The sequence below is a fragment of the Archocentrus centrarchus genome, chromosome 4 (genome assembly GCF_007364275.1).
Source record: "Archocentrus centrarchus isolate MPI-CPG fArcCen1 chromosome 4, fArcCen1, whole genome shotgun sequence".
NCBI classification, from domain to species: domain Eukaryota; kingdom Metazoa; phylum Chordata; class Actinopteri; order Cichliformes; family Cichlidae; genus Archocentrus; species Archocentrus centrarchus.
The window spans coordinates 23,854,544-23,881,276 of NC_044349.1; the positions used below are offsets into that span (position 1 = coordinate 23,854,544).

General features: G+C 39.3%; 1 protein-coding gene across 2 annotated transcripts in view; it reads left to right on the forward strand.

The window, feature by feature from the left end:
* notch2 (notch receptor 2) overlaps window positions 1-26,733 on the forward strand; it is a 49,035-nt gene that overhangs the window by 13,642 nt on the left and 8,660 nt on the right. The window contains exons 3-25 of one of the 2 annotated variants that reach the window (XM_030726836.1): window positions 12,199-12,473; window positions 13,178-13,385; window positions 13,523-13,656; window positions 14,097-14,219; window positions 14,741-14,974; window positions 15,598-15,753; window positions 15,834-16,022; window positions 17,208-17,321; window positions 17,422-17,535; window positions 17,626-17,859; window positions 19,108-19,218; window positions 19,359-19,551; window positions 19,900-20,045; window positions 20,345-20,458; window positions 20,591-20,710; window positions 20,902-21,054; window positions 21,391-21,619; window positions 21,833-22,034; window positions 22,391-22,544; window positions 22,766-22,950; window positions 23,091-23,223; window positions 23,949-24,200; window positions 24,327-24,439. In XM_030726836.1, coding sequence (XP_030582696.1) covers window positions 12,199-12,473; window positions 13,178-13,385; window positions 13,523-13,656; window positions 14,097-14,219; window positions 14,741-14,974; window positions 15,598-15,753; window positions 15,834-16,022; window positions 17,208-17,321; window positions 17,422-17,535; window positions 17,626-17,859; window positions 19,108-19,218; window positions 19,359-19,551; window positions 19,900-20,045; window positions 20,345-20,458; window positions 20,591-20,710; window positions 20,902-21,054; window positions 21,391-21,619; window positions 21,833-22,034; window positions 22,391-22,544; window positions 22,766-22,950; window positions 23,091-23,223; window positions 23,949-24,200; window positions 24,327-24,439 — 3,886 coding nt within the window. The remainder of the gene's footprint in view (window positions 1-12,198; window positions 12,474-13,177; window positions 13,386-13,522; window positions 13,657-14,096; window positions 14,220-14,740; window positions 14,975-15,597; window positions 15,754-15,833; window positions 16,023-17,207; window positions 17,322-17,421; window positions 17,536-17,625; window positions 17,860-19,107; window positions 19,219-19,358; window positions 19,552-19,899; window positions 20,046-20,344; window positions 20,459-20,590; window positions 20,711-20,901; window positions 21,055-21,390; window positions 21,620-21,832; window positions 22,035-22,390; window positions 22,545-22,765; window positions 22,951-23,090; window positions 23,224-23,948; window positions 24,201-24,326; window positions 24,440-26,733) is intronic. The other variant, XM_030726837.1, reaches the window with a different exon arrangement.

Genomic DNA, 26,733 nt, shown 5'->3' on the forward strand with positions numbered 1-26,733 from the left:
CCTGAATAGAAATCTGTGGGAGAGTTCCTTAATAGCAAAGATGACATTTGTCCAGCAGATGCAAAGTTCCTAAACCTTTTAGTGGTTTTCATCAGCTTATTTATTTTATGCATGCTATTTTTATTTCCCATGCACCACTAAAATTAAAGATATGGCCCTCTCCTTATCTTGATAGGCACTTCAAAACAGTTCCCAAAATATGTGTCCAGAGGTTGTTACCAAGATGTCTTTCAAGTCGGGAGACTTGCTTCTAGAAGTCCTTTGGTAAAACACCAAACTCTGAAAAAAAACCCTTCTGGTTAAACCATGCAAACCAAGCACCTGACTCTCTCTGAAAGGGTCTCGTGATTAATAGTTTTAACTGCTGAGGGAGACAATCAAAAACAAATGTCATCCCACTATGAACTTCTTTCATTTTATTTAAAAGAATAAATGTTCATAGAGTGACATAGTAGTACTGAAACACCTCCACAATGGAGCTGAGGCCTTTTTTTGATTGGCAATACAGGGCTCTTTTGTCCATGTGCAGTCCTTTTTCAGCTTGCCTTGTGGGCCTTTTTTTTTTGCTAAGATCCTATACATCCTCTTAATTATGGAACACCTGGAACTGCTCCAGTCATGGGAATTTCTGTTTTCCAATATTTAATTCTGTTTTAAAGAAGTACTAATATTTTTTTCTTAAAGAGAGTCAAAACTGGTGAAGGAAAAAAAATTAAGATAAAAACTTCTAGGGAGTACAGCTTAAAGTAATAATGTGCTTGCACAGACTATGATAGTTCCTGAATACAACATCTAAATAGTCTTAGGAGTTTTGTTTTCTCTGTCTCGTATTGGACATGCTCACGGTTGTGAGAGTAAGTTAAAGTGGATGGGAGAGGCCCATTAGCTGGCATGTAGGGCTTGGTGCAAAAAAGGACTAAAGCTGTCTAACCGGTGACACTGCAAGCCGTCAGCTTTGGGTGTGAAAGCCATGAGTAATTCTCTGTGCAGATTTGTTCATGGCAGTTTGCTTGGGTAGGCATTTGTAAATAGCATCTGAAAGGATGTAAATGGCAGGATGCGTGAATATTATCTGTCAGTATATTGGCTAACAGAACAAAAACTTTGGTCTTGTTTGTGGGCCACAGGAGGAGTCATGACGGTCATATCACTATTTAGTTAATACCTGAACATTTCAAGCAAAAGTGAGACTATACAGATTGTTATTTTAACCTCTGGAACACAATCTTTGTCTTCCGCTGGGTAATAGTGCAAACTGATTAACTCTTCCTTATTTTAAACCCCCCCCCCCCCCCGACTCCTTTTCTTTTCAAGTTTTTTCCCTTTACATTTTTAAAACCTTTTCTTAAAGGTGAGGGGAGAGTTACTGTGTTGTGTAGACCTGTTGCCTTTTTGATCTGACAGGTAGAATTAGCCTCTGGGGCAGACAGAGGAAGAGAAAGGGCCAAAACAAAAGAGGATGTCTCTTTTCAGGTAATTTGAGGAGGAGTACCTTGGAGCACAACTCCTGATGATGAGAGAGAGCAGTAAAGAGGGGGGAGGGGGAAGGGAGATGAGGGAGAAGTGAAGAGGGGAGTGTAATTTCCCTCTTGCTATGCCTCCTTCATCAAACTGTCACTCATTTAGCCATGCCTGAGTCCCTCCCACTACTTCAGGGATTTACTAGATGCTTCTGGACAGAACTAATCTGGCCTCTTAATTTTTCCACAACCATCAAAACTGAATATTTCTTTAGACTTTTTCAGGGGCATTACTGTTGAGACCTTCACCCACTGGCCTTCTTATAGTATTTCCTGCTTCATCTCCCATTCATATCTGTGGGTTTGTAGAGCTTTATTGAAGGCCCTTTTGCTCTGGCTGTCTTCCATCAGTCTCAGCCACCTCGCTACCTCACATGAATCTTATGTGTGATCACATGCAGAGAATGCAGACAAAGAGAAAATGTGGGAGACTAGGAGTGTTTTAAAACTACTCAGTCCTTCCTGATTCACCCATACACCCCTCCAATCCACCCTTCTCGATCAGGCGCACAGAGTCTCACAGACTTTAACTGCATTAGGCATATGATCCAAACTAAATTCAACAAACCCTCAAGCTGGAGATTGAAACCCACAGCAGTGATTTCCCACTCTTGCTCTCCCAAGACTTATCTCCTTCCCACAGCCCAGCTAACAACACTGTAGATGTGGCTGAGACTGGAGCCACAGTGATAAGAGTTTCTTTGTGTGTATGCTTGTGCATATACTCTTTCACTGTGTCTGTGTCTCAGGAGAGTCTAGGGCACCTTAGGCCCAGGGCAAGTTCACATGCTGGCAGAGGTCTGAAGTTAAGATTTAATATTTTGATAATGGAGATGTAACTGTGCACCTCTTGAGTGTGTGTTTAAGGGCCCAAACGATGTCACAAGATGTGCTTTGAGGCTTCAACAAAGCATGGTTTTGTTTTGATTTGATGGATTGATATGTGATGAACCACTACCATCACATTTTCCCCATAGCTCTTACTCCTTTTTGTGTCTGAGCACCTGAACATTTTTTTAATCAATTTATGATGAAGGAAGTCAAATCAAGAAAGTGCGAAGTCAGTGCTATCAGTGGTCACTAGGATTTGACTCTTTGTAAACTATAAACAAGTTGTAAAATGCACGCTACTGCTGCTTGTAGACCTTAAGAAGGGTCAAACCTGTAGCTCAGAAAGAGGAAGACTTACAAAACAGTGGGGAATGTAGCAACCAGACCATAAACCCACATACAGTAGGGTGACAAGTGGCCCTCTGTCACACATTCATGCAACATCATGAGGTCAAAAGTACCTCAATTTTGTCATAAGGTTACACATTGTCCATACATGTGCATGCAAAAGATCTTGTCAGTGAGTTTCTTCCACTTGGTTTTTACAAGAACAAATACCAGTCAGCAAAGAAAAACAACCGTTCTCATCCACTGAAATTCAATGTGACTTTGCTTTTAGTTAGTTGGCCATAAATCATTGACAGACACTTGTGAAATACACTTAAAAACTTTTATTATTAGCTCTGCTGTCATCAAAAACAAGAATCATTAGGGCTGATCCTATATCAAGCTGTCTGGCGACCGTCTGTCAACTTTTTGCTAACTTCAATGGCTACTCTTACCTTATTTAAACACTGACTCTTCTGAAACTTGGCATGAGTATTCATTGGCAAAATTCTACAAAATGTTGGAAGCGGATTTTTGACTTTTTACAATTTTGCAAATTTTCAAGGAAGTTGTACGTTGACGTTTAACTTCAGTTGTTACTCCTCCCTTATTTTGTTGACCAATTCTTCCGAAATTTGGTATCAGTATTCATTAGGCAAAGATCTGCAGAATCTTACAGACAGATTTTCATTTTTTTTTTTTTTTTTTTGCATTTTGGCCACAGCAGCTTTTATTGGCAGTGGAGGGAGACAGGAAATGGGGGAAAGATACAGGGGAAGACACGCGGGCAAATTGGCAACAGGACGGGACTCAAACCCGCGCCACACACAGCATATGTATGTGGTTGCCGGCTTCACCACTAAGCCACCCGGACGCCAGATTTTCAATTTTTGACATTTTTTTTTTTTAAACAAATTTTTGAATTTTTCAAGAAATACAGTAGTACATTGATGTTTAACTTCAGTCGCTACACTCCCTTTTTTATTGTATTATTGTATTATTGAAACTTGTCATGACCATTTAATTGGGCAATGGTTAACAAAATATTGCAGATAGATTTTTTTTTTCCTCCCCTGAAGTATAGAATTCATTGGGCAAAGGTCTATAGAATGTTCCAGGAATATTTTCACTTTTTAACATATTTATTTATTTATTACAAATTTTTGAACTTTGTAAAAAAAAAAAAGAAAAAAAGCATCAGCTCAATGATGGTTACCCTACTGCAAAATTAGTTTCTGTTCCAGTATATCATATATTCTGCAAGTAAAACATTTGACTGCAGAGCTCTACAAGCCAGCAGGTGTCTTGTTTTTCTGTCTGTGTTCCAGTGGAAAATTTCAGATTTCTGAAATAAAGAAATCATAAATTCTGTGTTTTTCTTAGTGTTAGCAAGGCAAATAAAGGATGACTTAAACTGGAAAATGCTGGAGGTTTTTCCTGCATACAAAAAAACTCCCAAAGAGTTTTGTTTTTCCCCGCAAAGGAAAATTACCAGGATTGTGATAAAATATTTTTTTGTATTAAAGTGAAGTTTCATTTACTTGAGTGCAAGTTATACTTTTGTTTATCAAATGGGCAGAAAGAGACAATAAAGTGAAAAGATTTCTGTTAAGTAAGGTAGCAAAGACTCCTTCCCTTGGTTATATGAAGGCCCTGATGTTGTGTGTTCATTTTTCCCTGTATATTTCTAAATTGACTGGTGGACTATGCATAGTGTAGACTAAATATGGAACTTTTATAGGCCCACAGACCTATTGGCAGAGAGTACATTTTAAACAACCACAGAAACAGGATAATGACAGAACAACTTAAAGAGATGGGTTAAAGGAGCATACAGAGACAGAGAGAGTCCTGTTCTGTGTACCATGGCTGCTCAGATGAGCCTTTTTGGACATGTTTCTAAACACAGCCTGCGATTTTACCACATGACTCTAGTGTGGACTCCACCCTGCTCCACACTCCTTTATTCAGTCTACACTGATGTTTTTTAGTCTGTCTGCATGGCTTCCTTCTCCTTTTCGCTCTCTCATTACCTTTGTATCTTTTACTTCCATCTCAGTGCAACCTCTTCATTTTATCCTCCTTCCTCTTTTTTTTATCTGTTACATCAGTCTCACCCCCCTCCTCACCCTCTCCTGTTCTGTGACATTATTGTTGCCTGCAGTGTGGCAAAGACGATTTTGGAACTGTTCATAGTTTCCACTCCTCTAAAAAAGAAACCATATTTCAACTGTAACATCTATATTTAAGTGCATTTTAATTTACCATTTTTACAGCAACTGTGCGTTGCTTAATGCATGTGCTGGAGTTCCTGCTTGCAAGACCCGTGCACACACTACATTTGCACAGTGCAAGTGGAAACAAAGACCTGACAAGACTCATTATCATTCAGTTAGAGGGCAAATGGCCCCTCTAGCAAATGTGCTGGAAGCTCACTTTGTATATTGCTCATTATACTCTTTGCTGCATCTATAAAAGAGAGGTGGGGGTTTTTAGCACAACTTCACCTACTTCCAAGGTACACAGAGAAGAGCATAAAGTCTGAAGAGGTTAAAGCTCCAGTAACACTATATAGTATATAGAACAATTTTAATATTCAAGTAGGGCTGCATATATTGATTATTTTAGTAATTGCATATTCTATCGATTGTTCCATCAATTAATCCAATAATTGGACTTTTTTTTCTTATTAACAGTTCATCTGCATATTTTAACTTTCATACATTTACTGCAAATTTTTTGCTGTGTGAAACAGCGGTGATGGAGCAGCTACAAAGTTGTCTTTTCTTCACATTGACACTTGTTGATCATGTGGTTGATGAAGGACCTCCAGCTGTTTCCCAGTAAAGGTTTCAATGGTGTTTAAAGGAAAGCGCGCTGCCTCTTTGGACGCTAGAAAAACGTTTCCTTTTCGCTGTACCTGAGACTCGATAATAGCTCTTTGCGTTTGCCACGCGTGTGCTGTTGTGTTATAAGTGTTTTTGTTGGAAAACTGGGGCTGCATGAGCTTAATGTTGTAATGATTTGTATCCACACGTGCCCTTCTAAAAACGTTTCTATTTTTGGTATATTTTCAGTCGTTAATCAGGGATTAAAGTGTAAAAATATTTTGATGGAGCCCTTCGATACTGACTGGGTGACCGAGGGAGGGGTTCCCGTTGTTACCGAATGATCCCTAGTGCAAACAGCGGTGCCCGCTAGCAAACTAACTGAAATTAGTTGGGCTGAAATTCTCAGCCCAACAAGCACAACACACACGATGTTAGAGAACAGTGGAGGCATGGAAAAACGTCAGTAATGATCCACTCGGTGTTAAAGGGTCGTTCTTTCCAAATGACAGAAATCCATCATAGCGACGGAGAACTTTTAATGCTGCTAATGTGGGTGAAGTGCTCCACTTACACGAGCCCCTTTTCTAACGCCGGGGTTCCCAAAAGAACCGGCGAAAAGTTTAGGAACGACCCGCGTTTCCACCGAGCTTGCAAATCGCTCCTTTACTTATGAATGTGGGCGGGTCCTCATCTGGACATGGAAACCGAAGAGCGCAAATGTGGGAGAACACTTCTTGTGTTGCGAACACATTTTACGGTCCAAACCAAACTGCGGCAGCATCTGTGTGCAGCACAGAGGTAAATACAGACAGAAAATACGAGCAAGACAAGTTCGCACTTTGCTTTATCTGTGATATGAACTGATACAAAGCAGCAAGTTCAGCCTTAAGACCCAACCTAATTCACAGCTGTGAAAATCGCTTCGCTTTTCTCATGTAATACACATGTAATATGGTAGAAAAGTTTATGTTGAGACGGCAAAGTCACGCCCTTCTGCCGCTTTCGTCACGTGTTCTTGGTTCCAGACCAGCTAGCTTGTGGGGCCCGAGTTGAACCCGTTTTTCGGCCAAGCACCGAGTGCGTTCGTAGTGGAAAAACCGCTGAACGGTTCAAATACTTGGACCGGAACCCCGTCAGTGGAAAAGCAGCAGTGACACCTGAGCTGCAGAGTTTAAATGAAGCATTGAAGCAACAAATTTGTGTCGAGGATTTTTTCATCATCGAATTATTCGAGTTACTCAACGGATCGTTGCAACCTTATATTTAACGCATGTGTTTCAGCTTGCAGCCTTTATCAAGGTTGTGAAGAAAGTTCAAATTAAAACAGTTTGCTGTGCTTTAATCACTAAAAGAGTTCATCAGCATAGTTTTTGTTTATTTCATTTTCAAATTTTACTACATTGTGATATGTGTTGATACAGGAAATCTGTGATAATGTTATCAGATATATTGGCAAGCCTTCAGGATTTGGATTCAGCTTCCTTCAAAACTGTTAAAGTCACAGTATCAGTCTGAATTTCTAGCTTTTGCATAGCTGGCTTTTTAAAAAAAACAAAAAAAATCCCTTTGAAATCTTGCAGTACATCTTCTATAGTGAGCCGAGGACATTTAGCACAGAAGCAACAACAAGGTCAGTAATATGTTCTGCACTTTACTTGTAACACTTAATATGCACACGCATTCCTGTGTGTACATGCACTTTGCATGCATGCATACAGTATAGTGAATAGGCCACCTATGCTTTAGCCAAGCCAGGGAACGATCCAGGGATTGAAATGTGAGCTGGTTTATGCTCTCCATTTTTCTCTCTCACACGGTTTCGCTGTGATGGCTGCAGGGGGAGAGCATGATGGAGTTATTAAGTGTAGCTGGGACTAGAATAGTATCTGGAAGGAAAGGAGGTGGTGGGGTTGTATACTTAAAGGCGGAGAGGTAGGAGGAGGGGAATTACCACAAAAGAAAACAGAATTAGAGCGTGGGCGATTTCAGAACACAGGGATTAGGAGTGAAGGAGGGGGGGGACATTACACGAGTTTGTGAGAAACAGCCCAACCTTCACTGGTCACTGAAGTCCTCACAGCTATCAGGGATACTCAGAGGTCAGCATGAGGTAGAGGAGAAGGAGGAAGAATACGAAGAAGAGGAGTAGAGAGAGCGACCGAGCACAGGCTGGGGGTGCTAATGTGAACCAGCTGTGGAAACCTGACACCTCAAAAGTGGGTTAGAAATGAGAGGTGGAGGAGTGAGAAAGGGAGGGAAAGAAGGGCTGCAGGAAACTCCATGCACTAAGAGAAAGCTGGAGAAAAGAGCAGGAACAGAGGCCACATGGAGCAAAACAAAGAATCCATTAATGACTTGCTGCAAAACTGCTCTCTGCTGTGTTGTCCATGAAAGCAGAGCTCACTGTCAGTAAAGGTGTCTATATGCATTAATCCCTGCCCAAATCCTTAACTGTGTTCTGCTGTTTGCATGGAAATTTCTCAAAGGCTCATATTGTTGTCTGTGTTTTTAGGGACAGACCAGTGTGTCAGTGTGTTGTTATCTCTTTCTCAGTGAGGCACCACTCCCTGTCAATAATGTGAATCATGCACAGCCTTGTCTGTTTGCCTCTGGCTCTAGTGATAGAGCCAGGGGCTAATAATGAGCGCTCTATCTGGCAGTGAAACCTGAAGGACAGGGTATCATTTCCTGACGCCATAGCATTTGGTTCTGTCAACACTGGTTAGATAGCACCAGTTGAATTTAATAGAACTTACTGTGCATATTTCATGTTATTGGATTTTCACAAAAAAAAAAGCACAAAAAACCCAAATAAGTCTTGAAAGATGGTGTTGAGTTGAAAGAGACCTCTACCAAAGTTAAACACTGTTCAAACAAATATTGCTTTTGAATTTAAGAAAGAGCCATTTGAAACCTTTACCAATAACCAATTCATCTTTCTATAATTGATCATGGCCTATTTATGTCTGCATGTACCCTATCTCCACCTTAATGGGTAGGCCAATCTGAATGAAACTTTGCACACACAACGACACACAGACAACGATTATTAACATCTGTGTGTTTTTAAAAAAACATTTATTATAAATGCCAATTCTTTGGAATTTTTATTCATCATCCCCCTGCAAATGCAATGTTACATTCTGCGTTTGTGTTTGTTTCATGCGTTGTGTTCAATGTACGTCGCCCGTACGTAACTGAACGGTCACCAAAATTTGTATTGCGATGGAATTTTGTTCGAGTCACCAATAATACAAATGAATGAATGAATTTGAAAAAGCATTTATTTTAAATGATGCTGAAGTGTGTGCGCACAGTGGCATATTGGTTAGCTCATTGAGGCAGCATTAGCAGTGGTAGCCCTAGCATCTGTTAAATCCTGAACTACTTGACTTTTTATTTGCCAGTTTATTTTGTCACAATCTACTTACAACCCTGTTTTCATGTTCTAGATCAAATTAGTGCCAGATTAATCCCACACACAATATAAAAGCAGTGCGATTCTTAACAAATGAAGGAGAATCCTTTACATGTAACTGAAGAACAAAATTGCTGCTAAGAAGGAAAAAAGCAGGAATACAATTCAATAACCGGATTGTAGAGTCACTTTGTGTGTGTTACCATTTTTAATCACATTTAAAACTATGCTGAATTCAAATTTTGTGCCACCTCTAATACATATTATTTTAACTAAGAAGCTCAGTTTACTCCAGCAGCATGTATAAAACAAATCTGTGGTTAACTAACTCATTTAAATACATGTTGAAATTGGGCTAAATGTTACATTAAAGGAGTTTTGAATTTCCCTTCTCTTGTTAAGTGGTTTTCTATATCCTGTATTACTCCGAGTTTTAACAGTTTTAACAATGAGGATGGGTAAAAAGTTCAGAGTGAAACATAAACCTGGTATTAATCTGGACACGGTTTTCTTTGTGTGACAGCCTGCTAACGTGATGTATGTCGAAGGGCAGAGGGCCGTGTCATTACTTTGGAAGAGGTGGGCGGAGAGGTTGTCTGGGAGAAGAAAGAGCAGTCCTAATTCCCAGGACGGCCGCCTTGTTGTGATATCATGAGCAAGCTGTGGGGAGGGATGTCTCTTTGTTTGTGTATTTTTGTGTATTTTGTTTGTAGGCATGTGTTTTGGAGCGTGTAGGGGTCGCACCACTAACATACTGATATAGCAATGGAGACGGGGGAGAGGGAGGGTAGCCGTGTCTTATTTGTCTACTACTTCACTAATCTGTCAACTTGTCTGTCCAGTTAATACAAAACTTGAGTATGCAGAAATAAAAGGGGGAATATTCAGGGTAGGATAAATGGAAGAAAATGGATAGATGGATGGATGGATAATTGCGACATCTAAAAGTGTTATTGTCAATAAATCCCAAAAACACAATCTCTACTAAGCATACTTTATTCTGAAGCTTTTGTTCAGCAAGTCCCCTGAAAATTGGTGTCAAATCAAGTAAACAGTTATATGCATTGGGCTTGTGCGTGCACAGGTTTTTTTGTAATGAAGGTACATGTCACAGGTCTTTATCCCAGAGGAATAAAACGCTGTGTCAGGTTTAGGCTTTAGAGAATACTTTCATACAGGATCAGTTCAGTTTTTAATAAGAAATCTGCACACCGAGCTTAAATTACTGGAAACATTTAAAAAAAAAATATATGAATATGTTGTTTAATATATTCAATTTTGTGTTTTATATGTGTACACAGTGCACTTAATATGCAGTGCATTTGTGAACCATTTAATGTTCGAGGGGGAATGTGTTCTCAGATGTTTTTTGTCGTCTTTGGATGATTCACACATCGTACCAGCCAGAAGCTTCACAGATGTGATTGATCTGTGAGACTTTGCGTGGCATGATTCATGACTCTTCTGCTTTCCCATGCGCTCACAACCTAATATCTTCAAGCTGCTTTGGGGTGGGGTGGCCAGTAATAAATAAGTCAGACCATGATACTGAAGTACAAGTAATTCCCATCTACACTCTCTCATCTAAGTTTTATGTGGGTCACAACACTAATTTGTATTTCTTCCTTTTATAGGAATCATTCCTTAAGTTGAAATTGTCAAAGATGTTTGAGTCTTTTTTTTTTTTAACTGTACTAACACATTGACGTGTATGTGGAGTATCTCTGCTATCTTTTTTGTGTTACCTGAGCCCCTCTGGGGAGGCAGGATTAGAGGGCTCTGTAAGAGGCAGCGGGTTGCTCTGTTGCCTTCAGTCCCCAGATGGTGTGTCTGTCATGCGCCACGCACAAGAAGATGATAGATTTTAAAAAAGACATACACAGGAAATAATCTGACAGTTTTGCTCAGTAACAAAAAAAGTTATGATCAAATACTGTCATATATGGAGAAGTGCTGAGTGAAAGTGGGTGGGACTGAGAAAAAAAAAACACAGAGGAATAGAAAGTGACGAAGGGAACATTGCCTTTGATAACATGCCTAGTGGACTTATTGCGTAATATTGTAATTTTTCTCCCCACTGCTCGGCATGCAGCTGAATCACTTTACTGAAAAAAACATGAAATCGAAAAAGAGGGGTGGTGAAGAAGCAGAGGAAAAAACACACACACACACACACACACACACATAATTTGTAGACCAAATTTGGTTGTAACTCAACAAGTACGGTTTTTTTGTGATCAACCTGCAGTAGTCAAAAAGTATTTATGTACCCATGCTGTGGGCACATTTGTCTGTTTATACAGTACCAGTCAAAAGTTTGGACACAGTTAGGCTGCAGTTCTTAAGTGTGTCCAAACTTTTGACTGGTACTGTACATCTGAAATGTAGTTCATTTATCTCTTTGTTCAAATTATTGCTTGTGCTTTCCACTTGTTTTCAGTTTCTGCCATGCTACAGTCAACAACTTCCAGATAACTCCACCTCACATCCTTCTGCTTCTGAACTTCTCCTTTGTCATGAATGACCCCAGTGTAACCCTTTTACCAAGACCAGCTTCTGCCGTTTCTCTGAGCAGGGTTTATGGGGAAACAGCTCTCGGCCTAGAGCACTTCCTTTAGTTATCTTAGAGTTAGTCTGTCAAGACTGAAAAACACATTTTCTGTGAAGAATCTTATGGTAATGCAAGGGCTCGTATTCTAAATGACTTTACATGTTTCTTGGGATAAAGGTAATAAACATAGACAGTCCACTAACTGTTAGGTGTTTGAAGCATTTAAAAAGCTGTTTTCTCTTTATGCACAGCCACATATTTTGCTAATACCCCTACTCAGGGATGTGGTTTCCTGCATACTGTTGTGTAGATCATTATACAGAAATGGAAAGACTGTATTAAACAGTAGTGTTCCCTTGTGCTGGTTTGTTTGTTTCTTTGATGTGTGTGAGTGTGTGTGTGTGTGTGTGTGTGTGTGTGTGTGTGTGTGTGTGTGTGTGTGTGTGTGTGTGTGTATACTACATGACTCCCATGCAGCTGTTAGTGTCTGCAATGTCTCGGTACTCTCAGTAGTAGCTGTCTGATGTGGTGCATTATATCCACCTGACTGAAACTCACTCTTTTGTTTTGTTTGTTTGCGCTGTGAAGCACAAATGGTTATTTGTCTACTTGTTTAGCTCATCTTTTTGTTGTATTGTCTGCATTGAAGGCTAATAAGCTTTCAGTCCTGAGCATTTAGCCTGCTTTATCACTGATTTGTGTTCTGGTGTGTATGTCCAGGTGTGCTCCAGGCTTTCTGGGTGAGTACTGCCAGCATAAAGATCCCTGTCAGCCTGGCTACTGTCTGAATGGAGGGAACTGTGCTGTGCCTATGTCACCTGGTGTGCCTGGACTGGGTAGTGCCACCTGCTCCTGCCCTCTGGGCTTTACTGGACAACATTGCGAAACTCCCCAGAACTCCACGTGCTTCCCGAACAATCCCTGTGATAACAATGGTGTCTGCGTACTTCTCTCTCTTGACAAGTACAAGTGTGAGTGCCCAAGAGGATGGACAGGTGAGCTCCTGTTTAATCACCCTTCAAGTTTCCCTCAAGGCCTTGATGTATTTTTAAATACCATATACACCTAAACTTCAGACTTTTATAACCTGTCTCTTTTTCTGATTGTTTATAAAATGTAGGTTTTGCTTTGGCTCTTTAAAGCATATTAATTATGTCTAATCCTGTCAGTCATGAGTGTCATAACTCAGCTTGTACTGAGTAGTAATTGGCAACCAAAGACCTAAGTGCTCGACATTTTCCCATGCAGCAGTCATGAACAAGCAAATCTGCTGATTTGTTTAAAGCAAAGCAACAACTTTTTGACATCTTTCCACTTAAAATTTTCCTTATTTTTATTCATTAAAGCTTTTCTCACACAATTATGGATACATTAATCTGTGTCCCTTAGTTCACTTCAAATAGATTCCAGTTATATATTACATCCATTACAAATTTTCACTTTCACTCATTGTGTTTTTTTCTCCTGAAGAGCAAACCAAAAGATAGGTTAATTGAAGTTAGCCAGTCTGCCTGGGGATGATCAAATCATCCATCAGTGATTCATTTTCAAGAAGTATAACTAAAAACATTCTGAACCCTAGTTACAAAACATAAAACGTGGAAAGTGTGCGCATTGCTTTTTGTCTGCCTTTTAGGCTGTTGTTCTCAATATGTGGCCACTAAATCTCAGCCCTTTGTCCAATCTTGCCTCTTCTCAGGGCCACGCTGTGAGTACAAGGACAGCTGTCTCTCTAGTCCATGTGCTAATGGTGGAAAGTGCAGCGCTGCCTCTGGTGGTAGATACACATGCTCCTGTCGTCCTGGTTACAAAGGTCCTAGCTGCCTCAATGATACAGATGAATGTGCAGACACGCCCTCTCTATGTCAGAATGAAGGCCGGTGTGTCAACACCCATGGCTCCTACAAGTGAGAATCTAGTTTTCAATAGCAAAATTCAAAAAGTGTCACCATCAATGAGAAAAGCTCATCTAAATTCTGTCATTATAATTTCTGCTTGAGTTCTTAAAAACTGACAGATGTTATCTGCCCTTCCTTTGCTGCAGGTGTTTATGCACCCCTGGATTTACGGGCCGGCATTGTGAAAGCTCATACATCCCTTGCACACCTTCACCGTGCCTAAATGGAGGCACCTGCCACCAGTCATCTGACACCACCTACTCATGCCACTGCCTTCCTGGTAGGATTTCACAAATTCTGAAATGCCTAAGCTTTTTTGTTTACAACAACAACAACAAAAAAGATGCCTAACCAACACAAATTCAAGTGAAATATGGACGTGTTTGGACCTGCCTGAAATAAAATCATAGAAATTAAAGGAGAAAAAGAGTGATGTCACAGCTGTTATTTATAAATAAAATTATGTTTGAGTTTCTAAATTGTTACATTATGTTGTTTTGGGTGCAAATAATCTGATACTGCTGGCTGTGTTGTATCTGACATACTGTACTGTCAGACTGCTACACTTAACAAGTAGACACAACAAATACACCCGCATCTAATGTTTATATACCACAAGAACATGTTAGAGAATGTCATGCTAGAGCATTACATTTACTTGTCTTCCCAAATCAACACATAATTAAAACAAATCAAATGTATTCATTTCATGTACATCAGGTTTCAATGGAACTAACTGTGAGAACAACATTGATGACTGCCCCAATCACCAGTGTGCCAATGGAGGAACCTGCATGGATGGAGTTAATACCTACAACTGTCAGTGTCCTCCAGAGTGGACTGGTAAGGGATTTGCATGTGCAATTACTTGCGTGACTAACATTTGTGACTAACATACAACAAATATCTGTGGCTAAAGATAACCTGAGTTTTGTGTTCTGGAAAACAGTCAAATCTTACATCTTTAAAATGGCATCCATAGTAGATTGTTTGTTTGAGTTTATTTAAAAAGAAAAGGGCAACATTTGATTATTTTTTTTTATACACTTCTGATGACCACGCTCCATACAAGGCATGACACTGCTAACATACTTGTGTGGCATACACAGGACTTCTGTTTACAAGGCAAGTATGCATGCAGCAGCTTTCTTGGGCCTGTCTGAGTTTTGTACCACAAATGCTACTAGCACAAGCAAAGCCAAAATGTTGAGAAAACGTTTGTATTCCTTCATGAGGAGCTTTCCAAAACAATCTATGGATTTTGTTCTCCGCTAGAAACTCAACACATGCTAGGCAATAGTATTAACCTAGTTTGTTTTAAATGTTCTTCTCTTCTAAATGTCCCCATTTATTTCTTTCCACAGGTCAGCACTGCACAGAGGATGTGGACGAGTGTCGGTTGCAGCCAAATACTTGCCAGAATGGAGGTACCTGCAGCAATCTGCCTGGCAGCTACGTCTGTGTATGCGTCAATGGTTGGAGTGGACCTGACTGCTCTGAAAATATTAACGACTGTGATTCAGCTGCATGCAGCTCCGGTTCCACTTGCATAGACCGTGTTGCGTCCTTTATCTGCGTGTGCCCTCATGGAAAGACAGGTGAGCATTCATATAAAACCTTACAAAATGTTAACCCACCTATCCTTTGTGGTGACAGTACAAGAACCGCTAACTTCAAGATATATTGTAATGTCTAAATTCTACACATTTTTATAACTTAGTTCATGAAAGAACAGAAACACACAATTAATACAGCCCTAAGTTAGCATTGGACTTCGTACTGAAACTGTATATTTTCTTGGACCATGTGTAGTACTTCAGGGGACTGCTTTCTGTAGAACACGTTTAACCAGAGCTGATGTTTTTCTAAGCAGATAATCCTACTGTTTCTGTTGAAGAATTTTCCTCAAAGAAAATAACTTTTTAATAACTTTAAAATAACTATTACTGCTGTCAAACAGTCTAAATGCACCAAAGAATATTTTTGCATTTGAAACCTGCTCTTTAGTCAAACAGCTTTGGCTTTAGATTAAGCCTTGCTTTAAAAAGTAAGCCTCTCTCCAGCAGCAAATTTGCATTGAGTTTGTTTTTCTCTGAAACGGGTATAACTATGTGTAGGAGATTCTCAGGGGACATTTTGTCTCACCATATTTTGCATTAAGGTTTTTTTTTTTTTTTTTTTTTTTTTGGGCTCATTCTTTTTGGCTTAATGTTCTTCTCAGGCTTGCTCTGCCACCTTGATGATGCCTGTATCAGTAATCCATGTAGGGAGGGCTCTCAGTGTGACACCAACCCCATTACTGGCATGTTCAACTGTAACTGTCCACCGGGATATACTGGAAACACCTGCAACACTGACAGAGATGAATGCAGCATAGGTGAGTATTCTCATCAAATAAGGTTTTGTCTCTGGTGGCTTCTGTTTTGCACTTTATTTATATGCTTCACTCTTTATCAGCAGGTACCAACCCATGTGAGCATGGTGGTCAGTGTGAGAACACTGATGGTTCCTTCACCTGTAACTGTGTTAGGGGATATGCGGGACCACGCTGTGAACAAGATGTCAACGAATGTGCTTCAAACCCTTGTAGGAATGATGGCACTTGTCTGGATCGCATTGGGGAGTACACCTGCATTTGCATGCCTGGTAAATTTCTTGATACATTTTTAAATAACACTATATTTGTAACAAATTTTAGCAGTGGACACTTGAAAATTCTGCCTCTTAGAGTCAAAAAAGGTAGTTTTTCATCTAACCACAGTAGGGCTGCAACTATCGACTATTTTAATAATTGAATATTCTATTAATTATTCCATTGACTAATCGAGTAATCAGATAAAAAATACTTTTGTCTTATTAACAGTTTATCTGCATATTTTAACTTCGTACCATAACTGTGAGATAAACAGCGGTGGGTGGAGCAGCTACAAAGTTCTGTTTTCTTCATGTTGACGTTTGCTGATCAGGTGGTTGATGAAGGACCTCCAGCAGTTTTTTAGTAAAGATTTTAATGGTTACAGGAACAACACCAGAAAAATGTTTCCTTCTGTTCCACCTGAGCTCATCGTCTCAATAATGGCTCCGCCTCTTTGCGCTTGCCGCATGTGTGCAGACATACTATACATAAAACAACTGCCTCTCTCGTGTTATAATTGTTTTTGTTGAAAAACTGGGGGCTGCATGAGCTTATTGCTTTGTATTCACACACGTCCTAAATACGTTTCTATTGCAGGTCTATTTTTAGTTCTAATGGCAGGGCCCGCTAGCAAACTGTGGTTGTAGCAATTCATTCTAGTAGTTAACAGCTGAAATTCTCAGCCCAGTGAGCACAAAACACACACATACACATACACACACACATACACACACACACACACACACACACACGAAAAAGTGTAGAGAGCAGTGGAGGAATGGAAAAACGTGCCAGTGATGAACCAGTTAAAGGGTTGTTTTTTCCAAATGATGGAAATCCGTTACAGCGAAGGAGAACTTTAATGCTGCTAATGTGGGTGAAACGCTCCGCTTACATGGAGACACCTGAGCGCTGCAGAGTTTCTACGTAGCACCGAAGCAACAAATTTGTGTCAAGGATTTTTTTATTATTGAATTATTTGAGTTAATCGAGGATTTGTTGCAGCCTAAAGCACAAGCATCAGGGGTAAATTAGAGCAATGTCATTCATATGCCACATTTTTGAATTCCTTCATATGCATCCACTTAAAGTTCCCTTTGTGTGATTTACCCGTGACCTGCACCTGCCAGGGTATTAAATATTTTTGCACTTTTATTGTTGCTAAATTATACAGTTGCTTCTCTGTATTTGTCCAGGATATGAGGGGACCTTTTGCGAGATTGAGGTGAATGAGTGTATGAGCTCCCCCTGTCTGAACAGGGGCAAATGTCTGGACCAGGTCAGCAGCTTTGTCTGCGAGTGCCCAGCAGGTCGGTACACCTTCAGCTATGTTAATGCAGTTTCCTGATTGATTTCTGCTGACTTTAAGTAAACACGTTTTAATTATGCTAATATTCTTTATGTTTTCAGGCTTCAGTGGTGACATGTGCCAAATAGACATAGATGAGTGTTCCAGCACACCATGTTTAAATGGGGCCAAATGTACTGACCGACCCAACGGATATGATTGTGAATGTGCTGAAGGTAAAAAGGAAATTGCAACATATTTTGACCCAGAAAGTAGTCAGTGAATGTCACTTGATTCATGCAATAAGAAACTTCCCCTCTACCCAGGCTTCACTGGTCTGCTGTGTGAAGAGAACATCAATGAGTGTATGCCAAGTCCATGCCACCATGGTGTGTGTAGGGATGGTATCGCCACCTACACTTGTGAGTGTATACCTGGGTACACAGGCTCCATCTGTAATATCCCGGTCTATGAGTGCCACAGCAACCCTTGTCAGAACCAAGGACGATGTATTGACCTGGTTAATGCTTACCATTGTCACTGTCTACCTGGAACCAAAGGTAAGTACTCAGTGTGCTGCAAAGATTCTCCAGTAAACCTTATGTAATGGGAGAAGGTGATTTAATAATTTACTTTAAAAAGAAGGGTGTCTGGTGTGATATGTGGAACAAACACTGTTGAGAGAAATCAGGGTGATGGCAAATCATTCTGAAACACCATAGTGTGTGTTCACTGGTGACCATGGCACATTCAACAAAGGAATATAATCATTAAAATGGTTAAAATAGTTGTTAGTCTCTCATCTTCTTAATGGTAGTCATAGCTGATTGCTACATTCATACTGAATGATTAAAAAAATGGTTTTGGTTCCTCACACAGCACTTTTTAGTAGTGCTAGTAGTAGTAGAAATAAGCTCTGTCAATGCTTGAAAAAATGTAAATGAGTGCTTCTAAATAACCCATTTCACAAAAACCTTTGAAGCCCAAAGTCATGTAATTGATTATTGTGGTAAATTGCTTAAATTGAATGAAAAGATCCCTATCCATTACACCTAGAGCCTTTTGTGTAGTTTTTCATGCATTATGAAGTCTACAACACTCTTTGAGTGTAGCAGTCACAAGTCTTGGTCAGGTGGTTTAACCCAAGTTGCTTTCTGGATTAGTAAGGTCTTCAGTATGTTTTTACCACCCTGAGGCCTGGTACTAAAGTCTTGCATTCAGGTTTCATGCTGTCACTTCCCCTCTTCTGATGTGCTTTCATCTCTGTTTGTTGTATTTCATTCTTTTTCTTAGCTGCAACTTGCTCTGTTCATGTTTAATCATTGTTTCTCTAATGCTAATCACTGATGTCACAATTAAAACCATTCATGTAGTCTGTTACATTGCTTTTATTCATATTTTCTCATTTATTGCTAAATTCCATTTGTTTGGTTGCTTACTCCCCCTGGTGGTAAGTGACATTTTGTAATCTCTATTAACATATATCTGCATATTAATGCAAGGGACAAGATTTTTGGTATTCCGAGTAGTACTCACCTATCACATCTGAGCAGTCTTTGATTGCATATAAACAGTACCTTTGAGAAAAATGATTGCCAAAAAACCATTGGCTATTCACTTCAGTTAAATAAAATTTTATTTATTTATAAAATCTGATCTGCTTTGTCTCTAATGCAACTCCTTACTCACATTCAGTTATTTTATTTTGCTACTTTCAAATGTCACTAAATCTTATATATTTCATTAAAATATAAACTATTAAACCTGACTATTGTTATTTGACATGTCTTTGTATGCTTTCTCTTAAGGTGTGAACTGTGAGATCAATGAGGATGATTGTGCCAACAACCCCTGTGAACATGGAGAGTGTCAGGATGGCATCAATGAGTATAAATGTGTGTGCGCCCCTGGATACACAGGTATGTTTCTGCTAGGCAACTCATTAAAGTCATTGTGATAACAGAATAAAATGTTTGAAAGCTGAGGCAGGATACTGTGGCCTGAATTAATCAAGTGTCCTTTTGATGGTACTAATTAGTTCTGACTTGTTCTCTAATAGGTGTTAACTGTGAAGTGGAGATCAATGAGTGTATGTCAAATCCATGCTTGAGTGGGGGAACCTGTGTGGACAAAGTCAACACATTCTACTGCCTTTGCCCGCCCAGCACACATGGCCCTCTTTGCCACTCTGGTAAAGACCACTGTATTCGTCAGCCTTGTCAACATGGAGACTGTATTGAACAGCAACATGGGTAAGTTATTTCTATACTGTATACTTTATTTACATATATATATATATATATATATATATATATATATATATATATATATATATATATATATATATATATATATATATATATATATACACATATATATATATATATATATATATATATATATATATATAAAATTTATTCTTGGGATAATATTCAATTACTTTTACTGTAGTGGGAATTTAAGGTAGGCAACCTTTTGGCCTATATCCAATTAAAAAAAAACCTTAGGTGCAGGAACTAATGCTGAATAAAGCTCAAGGATGACCTGCTGTTATTACTCTGAGTAATTTCACATTTTAAACATCTTTCCTTTGTGTCAAGATACCGCTGTGAGTGTCAAGCTGGCTGGATAGGACAGCACTGCGAACAGGAAAAGGATGAGTGTCAGTCAAACCCATGTCAAAATGGTGGCACCTGTGTGGACCGGCATGATGGCTACACCTGTCAGTGTCAGCTTGGCTTTGGAGGTAAACACTACTGCTATAAGTATTTTGGAGCTATAGGCCACATTTTAAAAATCCAGTCTTTTCTAAGTCAAAGTACAGTGCTGAATTCAAGTTTCCTTGTCACAACTGTGTGAAATGCCTGTTGGACTAAGTGGCTTTCCAGAGCAGTGATTTTCAAAATCATTCTTGTATGTACACATCTTTGGTGGAGCTCAGAAGTTTTCCACTTTCAGCACAGTTGTTTTCTGGTTGTAAACTTTGCAAATAACTTGTTTTAGTCCCAGAGAAGTTAGACTGATGACACATTATTGCTAACTTAGGTGTGAACTGTGAGAAGAACATAGATGAATGTGCATCCGGACCTTGTCTAAACCAAGGTTTTTGTATGGATGGAGTCAACAGCTACACCTGTGTCTGTAGTCCGCCGTTCACAGGTTAGTGATATCGCATTTCCACTTTATCAACTTACTTGCATGTAATGTCACACTTTTTAGCTGCTGCCTGCATGTAACTTTAGTGAATATTTCTGTTTACATGTTTTAATTCTTACAAATGTGTCAAAACAGGTAAACATTGTGAGGTGGAACAAGTTCCCTGTGCCTCTCATCCATGTGAAAAGGGAGGAGTGTGCAGTCCAACTCCAGATTACACTTCTTTTACCTGTCGATGTCTTCCCGGTTGGCAAGGTATATGTGCATCAGCATGTGTTCTCATGTGTTTGTTGGACTGTGGCTTTCAGAGAAAAACAAAAAAAAAGTCCGTGTGCCATTTATTTCTCATATTTTGCATCACTACTAGAATTCTGCTGTGCCAACTTTTTTTTTTTTTTTTTTTTTTTTGTGTTTACTTATTTTTATTTTGGTCCACAACTGTGTAGGTACACGCTGCACTGAGGATGTAAATGAATGCAGAAACAACCCTTGCAGAAATGAGGGTCATTGCATAAATAGCGCGGGGAGCTACATGTGTAAATGTCAGCCTGGATACAGTGGACACAACTGTCAGACAAACATTGACGACTGCTCATCAAGTGAGTTCCAATAATTTCGTCACCTTATTATAATTGGATACAATATCATTGTAACTTGTACCAGTTTTAAATGATGTTTGTCATATCATCAGTGACTGGACATATTCTAGGTATGTAAAGTCCCCTGACACAAATACCAATGGTAGTAAGTCTGTGCATTATTACAAAATTAGCTCAAGCTAAAACAAACCAGAAAAGGGAAAGGTGCTTGTACAGTTTTAGCCAGACTGCTGGTGGATTGTTGATAACTTGTATAAAAACCTGTTAATTCAGTTACTGTTATTTAAATAACTGGTTTGCTGAGCCTTTCCTTCCTTACTCTTCTGTCCTCTCTAGACCCATGCCTGAATGGTGGCTCTTGTGTGGACAAGGTTGCGAATTTCTCCTGTAAATGTCGACCAGGTTTTGAAGGAGAGCGCTGTGAGACTGAGATCGATGAGTGCGCAAGCCATCCCTGCAGGAACGGTGCCACCTGCCAGGACTACGTCAACAGCTTTGTATGCAAGTGCCGACCAGGTTTTAATGGAATCCTGTGTGAGTACAACATCCCTGAATGTACTGGCAGGTAAGTGACATGATCCATTCAGTCTGTGTTTTACTGTTACATTCAGTTTCTAATTTAAACTGACTGGAAAAACTGAGAAAATAAATAGAAGTCCTGTCTCCAGTAATGTTTGTTCTGAGTAGAATTATATTCTTCATAAGGGTGTAATGCATTAGTAGATTTGAAAGACTTTTCCCCACTTAACGGCTGCTTTCTTTTTTTTCCTACATCCAGCTCATGCCTGAATAATGGGTCTTGCATCGATGGCATTGGCAAATTTACCTGCCGCTGTCGTCCAGGTTTTTACGGGGAATTCTGTGAGTATGAGCAGAACGAGTGTGACTCTCAGCCCTGTAAGAATGGAGGCACCTGCACTGATGGCCTGGGCACCTACCGTTGCACATGTCCCATGGGATTTAGTGGACAGAACTGCCAGGTAAATTTTGTGCGTGTGTGTATGTGTGTGCAATGTGGGTCTGCACTAAGTTGATCTTAAGCCAGGTTTTTTTTCTAATACAATGATTTCTCTGTCTAATTGGGCAACTTTAGAGTCATGAATTGTTGCCATGATAGACAGCATATTGCACCCAGATCAATCATATTTGCTGTTTCGCACCACATACCTGATATCAAGAAGGTGTTGTGAGCTAGAAGTGCTTTGCTACACAGTTAGAAAATTTCAATTAGTGTATGCAAATGAAAATATCTCCCAAAAGAGGGGGGCCTGGATGTGGTTTATTTCCATCTCAGCAGTATTTACAGATAATTTTAACACTTTCTGTTTGTATGCAGAACTATGTTAACCTGTGCAGTCAGGTGCGCTGCCAGAATGGTGGTTCCTGCTCACAGACGGCAACTTCCTGGACCTGCCACTGCCAGCCTGGATGGACTGGACTTTACTGTGATGTCCCCAACCAATCCTGCGCGGATTTTGCTGCCAGGAATGGTGAGGAAGTGTTTTCTGGCAGAGATAAGAAGCATGATAATGAAGTACTGGTTATATCAACCCAAGGAAAAAGTCTGACTAAAAAGATTTAAATGTTAGAAGTAACCTCACATGGATGATTTTGTTAGCTTCCTGTTTATAGTTTTATCACACAAAATCTTAAACTGGACTGTTATGGTACACTGTAAACTCACCATATGTGCCTTTCTGTTTGACTGTAGGTCTGCAGTCGGAGAATGTGTGCAAGAATGCTGGACGGTGTATGGATGTGGGTAATTCCCACAAGTGTGTGTGCCAGCCAGGATACATGGGCAGCTATTGTGAAGAGATGGTTGATGAGTGCCAGTCAAACCCTTGTCGCAATGGTGCTACATGCAAGGATTATCAGGGCACATATGAATGTGTAGTAAGTGCCTTCCCAGCTTTTTATGGATATATGTTTGCTTCTACAAGTGGGTGTAGATGTGCATGTTTTGGCAGGTTTTATGTTCAAGATTTATATGCAAACAAATGAACTAACCTCTGTGTTTTATTTCATTCTATCAGTGTAAACCCGGCTACCAGGGGGTGAACTGTGAGTATGATGTTGATGAATGCCAATCTAACCCCTGCCGAAATGGAGGAACATGCATCAACCTTATCAACCACTTTAAGTGTGTTTGCCCACGTGGAACATATGGTATGTATGCATAATAGATTAAAATAACTGCTGAGGTAGCTTTAAACTTAAATTATGGACAAAAAGACTTGTAGGGAACCTTTCCTGCTGTTTTAGGCTACGTTCACACTGCAGCCTGAAGTGACCCAAATCCGATTTTTTTCGCCCTCATACGACCTGTATCCGCTCTTTTCATGCCGGTCTGAACAACACAGATCGGATTTTTTCAAATGCGACCCAGGCCACTTGGATATGTGGTCCTAAATCCGAATTCAAATGTGACCTGACTGTGTACGGCCAGGTCACATTCATCCGACCGGCACGTCATTGATACTCGACAAACGTCGCTATTCTGCGTCCCATTACGTGGACGCGGGAAGGAAAACGTGTGACTTCCGCAAACATTGAGCGCCCTCGCTACATGTGACGTTATCGTGTCCTCTACTGCGCATGCGGGACATTTTTAGGTTCGTCTGCTGTTCACACACAGATCACATCCAAGTTGCATATATTTGGAAATGTGAACGACCACGCAAAAAAAATCGGATTTCACAAAAAATCGGAATTGGGTCACTTCAGGCTGCAGTGTGAATGTAGCCTTAGTTGCTTTTGCAGTGAGAAGCAAGTGTTGACTATATGTTGTAGTTTGCATAAAAACAAAGATTCTCCTGATGGCTCTAAAAAATATAACTAAGAGCATATTAAATGCCATCTTCAGTCATAGCTGTCTATTCTCTGCATTATAGGACTCCAGTGTGAAGTGAACGTGGATGACTGTGCCCCCAAGCCTGGCTCTTTGGAGCCTCTCTGTAAGAATGGAGGACAATGTGAAGATGGTGTGGGTGGTTACAGGTGTACCTGCCCTCCAGGATTCACTGGTGACCACTGTGAGGGGGATCTCAATGAATGCAAGTCTCGGCCCTGTCACAGTCACGGCAGCATCGACTGCATCCAGTTGGTCAATGACTACCGGTGCAGCTGTCGCCTTGGATACACAGGTACATTCTTATTAACTTCTGAAAGTGACATAACAAATAATTACTCTCGATTTTATAAAAGGCATTAGTTTCTTTTTCTGTAGTTTTTGAGTAATACAGATATGTTCCCTCACCTTGTTTCCCCAGGTCGTCATTGTGAATCCATGGTGGATCTCTGTCTGTCTAGACCATGTCATAATGGTGGCGTCTGCTCTATGAACATGAGCTCAGTACTTGGCTACACCTGTTCTTGTTCTCTTGTAAGTTGTGTTTAACGTCAGCCCTTTCTCTTATTAGCTCCGCTGTCGATGACAGACGACAGTCAGCGAAGCTGATCCGATACCGTCCGTCAACTTTTAGCTAAATTTGCTACTCCTCGGTCATTTATATTTGAAATCTTCTGAATACTGAAATCCATGAATACTCTTTGGGTAAGGCTCAAAAAAATAGGGGAGACAGATTTTTGATTTTTAACTTTTTTTTTTTTTTTAATGAATTTTCAAAATTTATGAGAAATACTGTACATTGATTTTTACTTTTTAATGCCTACTACTCTCTTATTCCTAGGCTAACGCTTCTGAAACTTGGTATGAGCATTCAATGTGCAAAGCTCTAAAATGCTTCCTGCAAAATGTTTATTTTCAATTTTTTCTTTTTTTTTTTACCAATTTTTTTTTTTTACCAATTTTTTGAAATTTTAAAGATTAACTAATTAAGATTCATGTTTAACTTCAATGACTACTTCTCCCTTATTTATTGGCAAAATCTTTTGAAACTTTGTACAAGTGTTCATTGGGCAAATCTTTAAAAATACTGCAGATGAAATTCAGATTTTTGAGTTTTTTAATTTTTTTAAGAATTTTTGAAATTTTCAAGGAATACTGTAGATTGATGTTTAACTTCAATGGCTACTCCTCCCTTATTTATCAGTCAACTCTTCTGAAACTTGGCATGAGTATTCTATAAAATGTTGGAGACAGATTATTGAATTTTGACATTTTACATTTTTCACAAAGATTGGAAATTTTACATTACTGTACATGTTTAACCTCAATTGCTACTTGTTTATTGCGAAATTCTTCTGATACTTAGTATGAGTATTCATTACAGAAAGGACTACAGAATTATTCAGTTCCTTTTTTTTTTTTTAAACAATTTCTCAAAAAAAAAAAAAATATATATATACACACACACACACACACACACATATACATATATATATATATGTGTGTATATATATATATATATATATATATATATATATATATATATATATATATATATATATATATATATATATATATATATATCAACGTACAGTATGTGTATATAAACACATACTGTACGTTGATATACGTAAAATTTTGTTCATTTTCCCACCAGTCTACTACACAAACCAATGAAGGGTGGAAGTGCTCCTGTGATAAGCAAACACCTGAAATTAAAGTTAAGCATCATAACTGGATAGTTTTATTCAACATTAATGTCTCACTTGTTATAGTTGGAAATTAATCATTAGCTCAGCTGTATTCCTTGATGTTGAAATGTGTTATGCTTGTTTTAACAGCTTATTTTGAATTAAAGACTTAAAATTAAACCACAAAAAGGAGAAAAAGTTCGTTCTCCGTTTAACAGCTGCTTTACACAGCTGTGCTTCACACTCACGGTTGCTAGGCGACATGAGCTCCGCAGAGGTGACGGCAGCTGATATGAAGGCTAGCCGCTCACTTCCGGCCTTTGTGGTGTTCGTGGGCTGCGAAAGACGTGAGCCGGGTCCTTCGCAGGATGCGGCCCCTAATTTGGACATTGTGCGTCGATATAATCTGTATGCCTGGAACTCGTGCACTGAGAAACGTTCCACAGTGCAAAGTGCGATTAAAATGCGTTAAAATTTTTAACGCGTTAATTTCCCCATAATTAATTAATCAACGTACAGTATTTCTCATAAATTTTGAAAATTCATTAAAAAAAAATAAAATCAGCTCAGTGATCATTTCTGTTCCAGTATATCACATATTGTACAAGTAAGATAAACTGTAACTATCAGCAAGCTCCCATTAGTAATTATAACTATATGGTGGTACCTGTAGCTACTGGTGATAAAAACGAAAAGGTCCGAGAACAGTAGGGCTAGAAAAACAAACTGTTTTTAATAAAGAAATCCTGATTATCCTGGGGTATATGGACATGACAGCCACAAACACCAAGTCAGTTATTTTTCAAATATATAAATATTGCAATACTTTGATCAGCAGGGGCACAGGCTGATTGACTCAAAAGACATTAATTTCAATGAAAAAATTTAGATATTCCCTTTTTTAAAGTAGGGTGCACAACATCTTCACTTAAAAGCCGATGCTTTGTCCTAAAGGAAAAATAATCTGTTTCATTAATGTTTGATCACAGTAGAGATGTTACAAACTGTATAGAGATTGGGAATCACAATGCACTCAGTCGCTGTTGTTGTTCACACAAAACCAGAACAAAGATACATGCCAACAAGTAAGAAGGAGGGAAACACACTAACACTGAAAGAAAACACCCAAATGGCCAG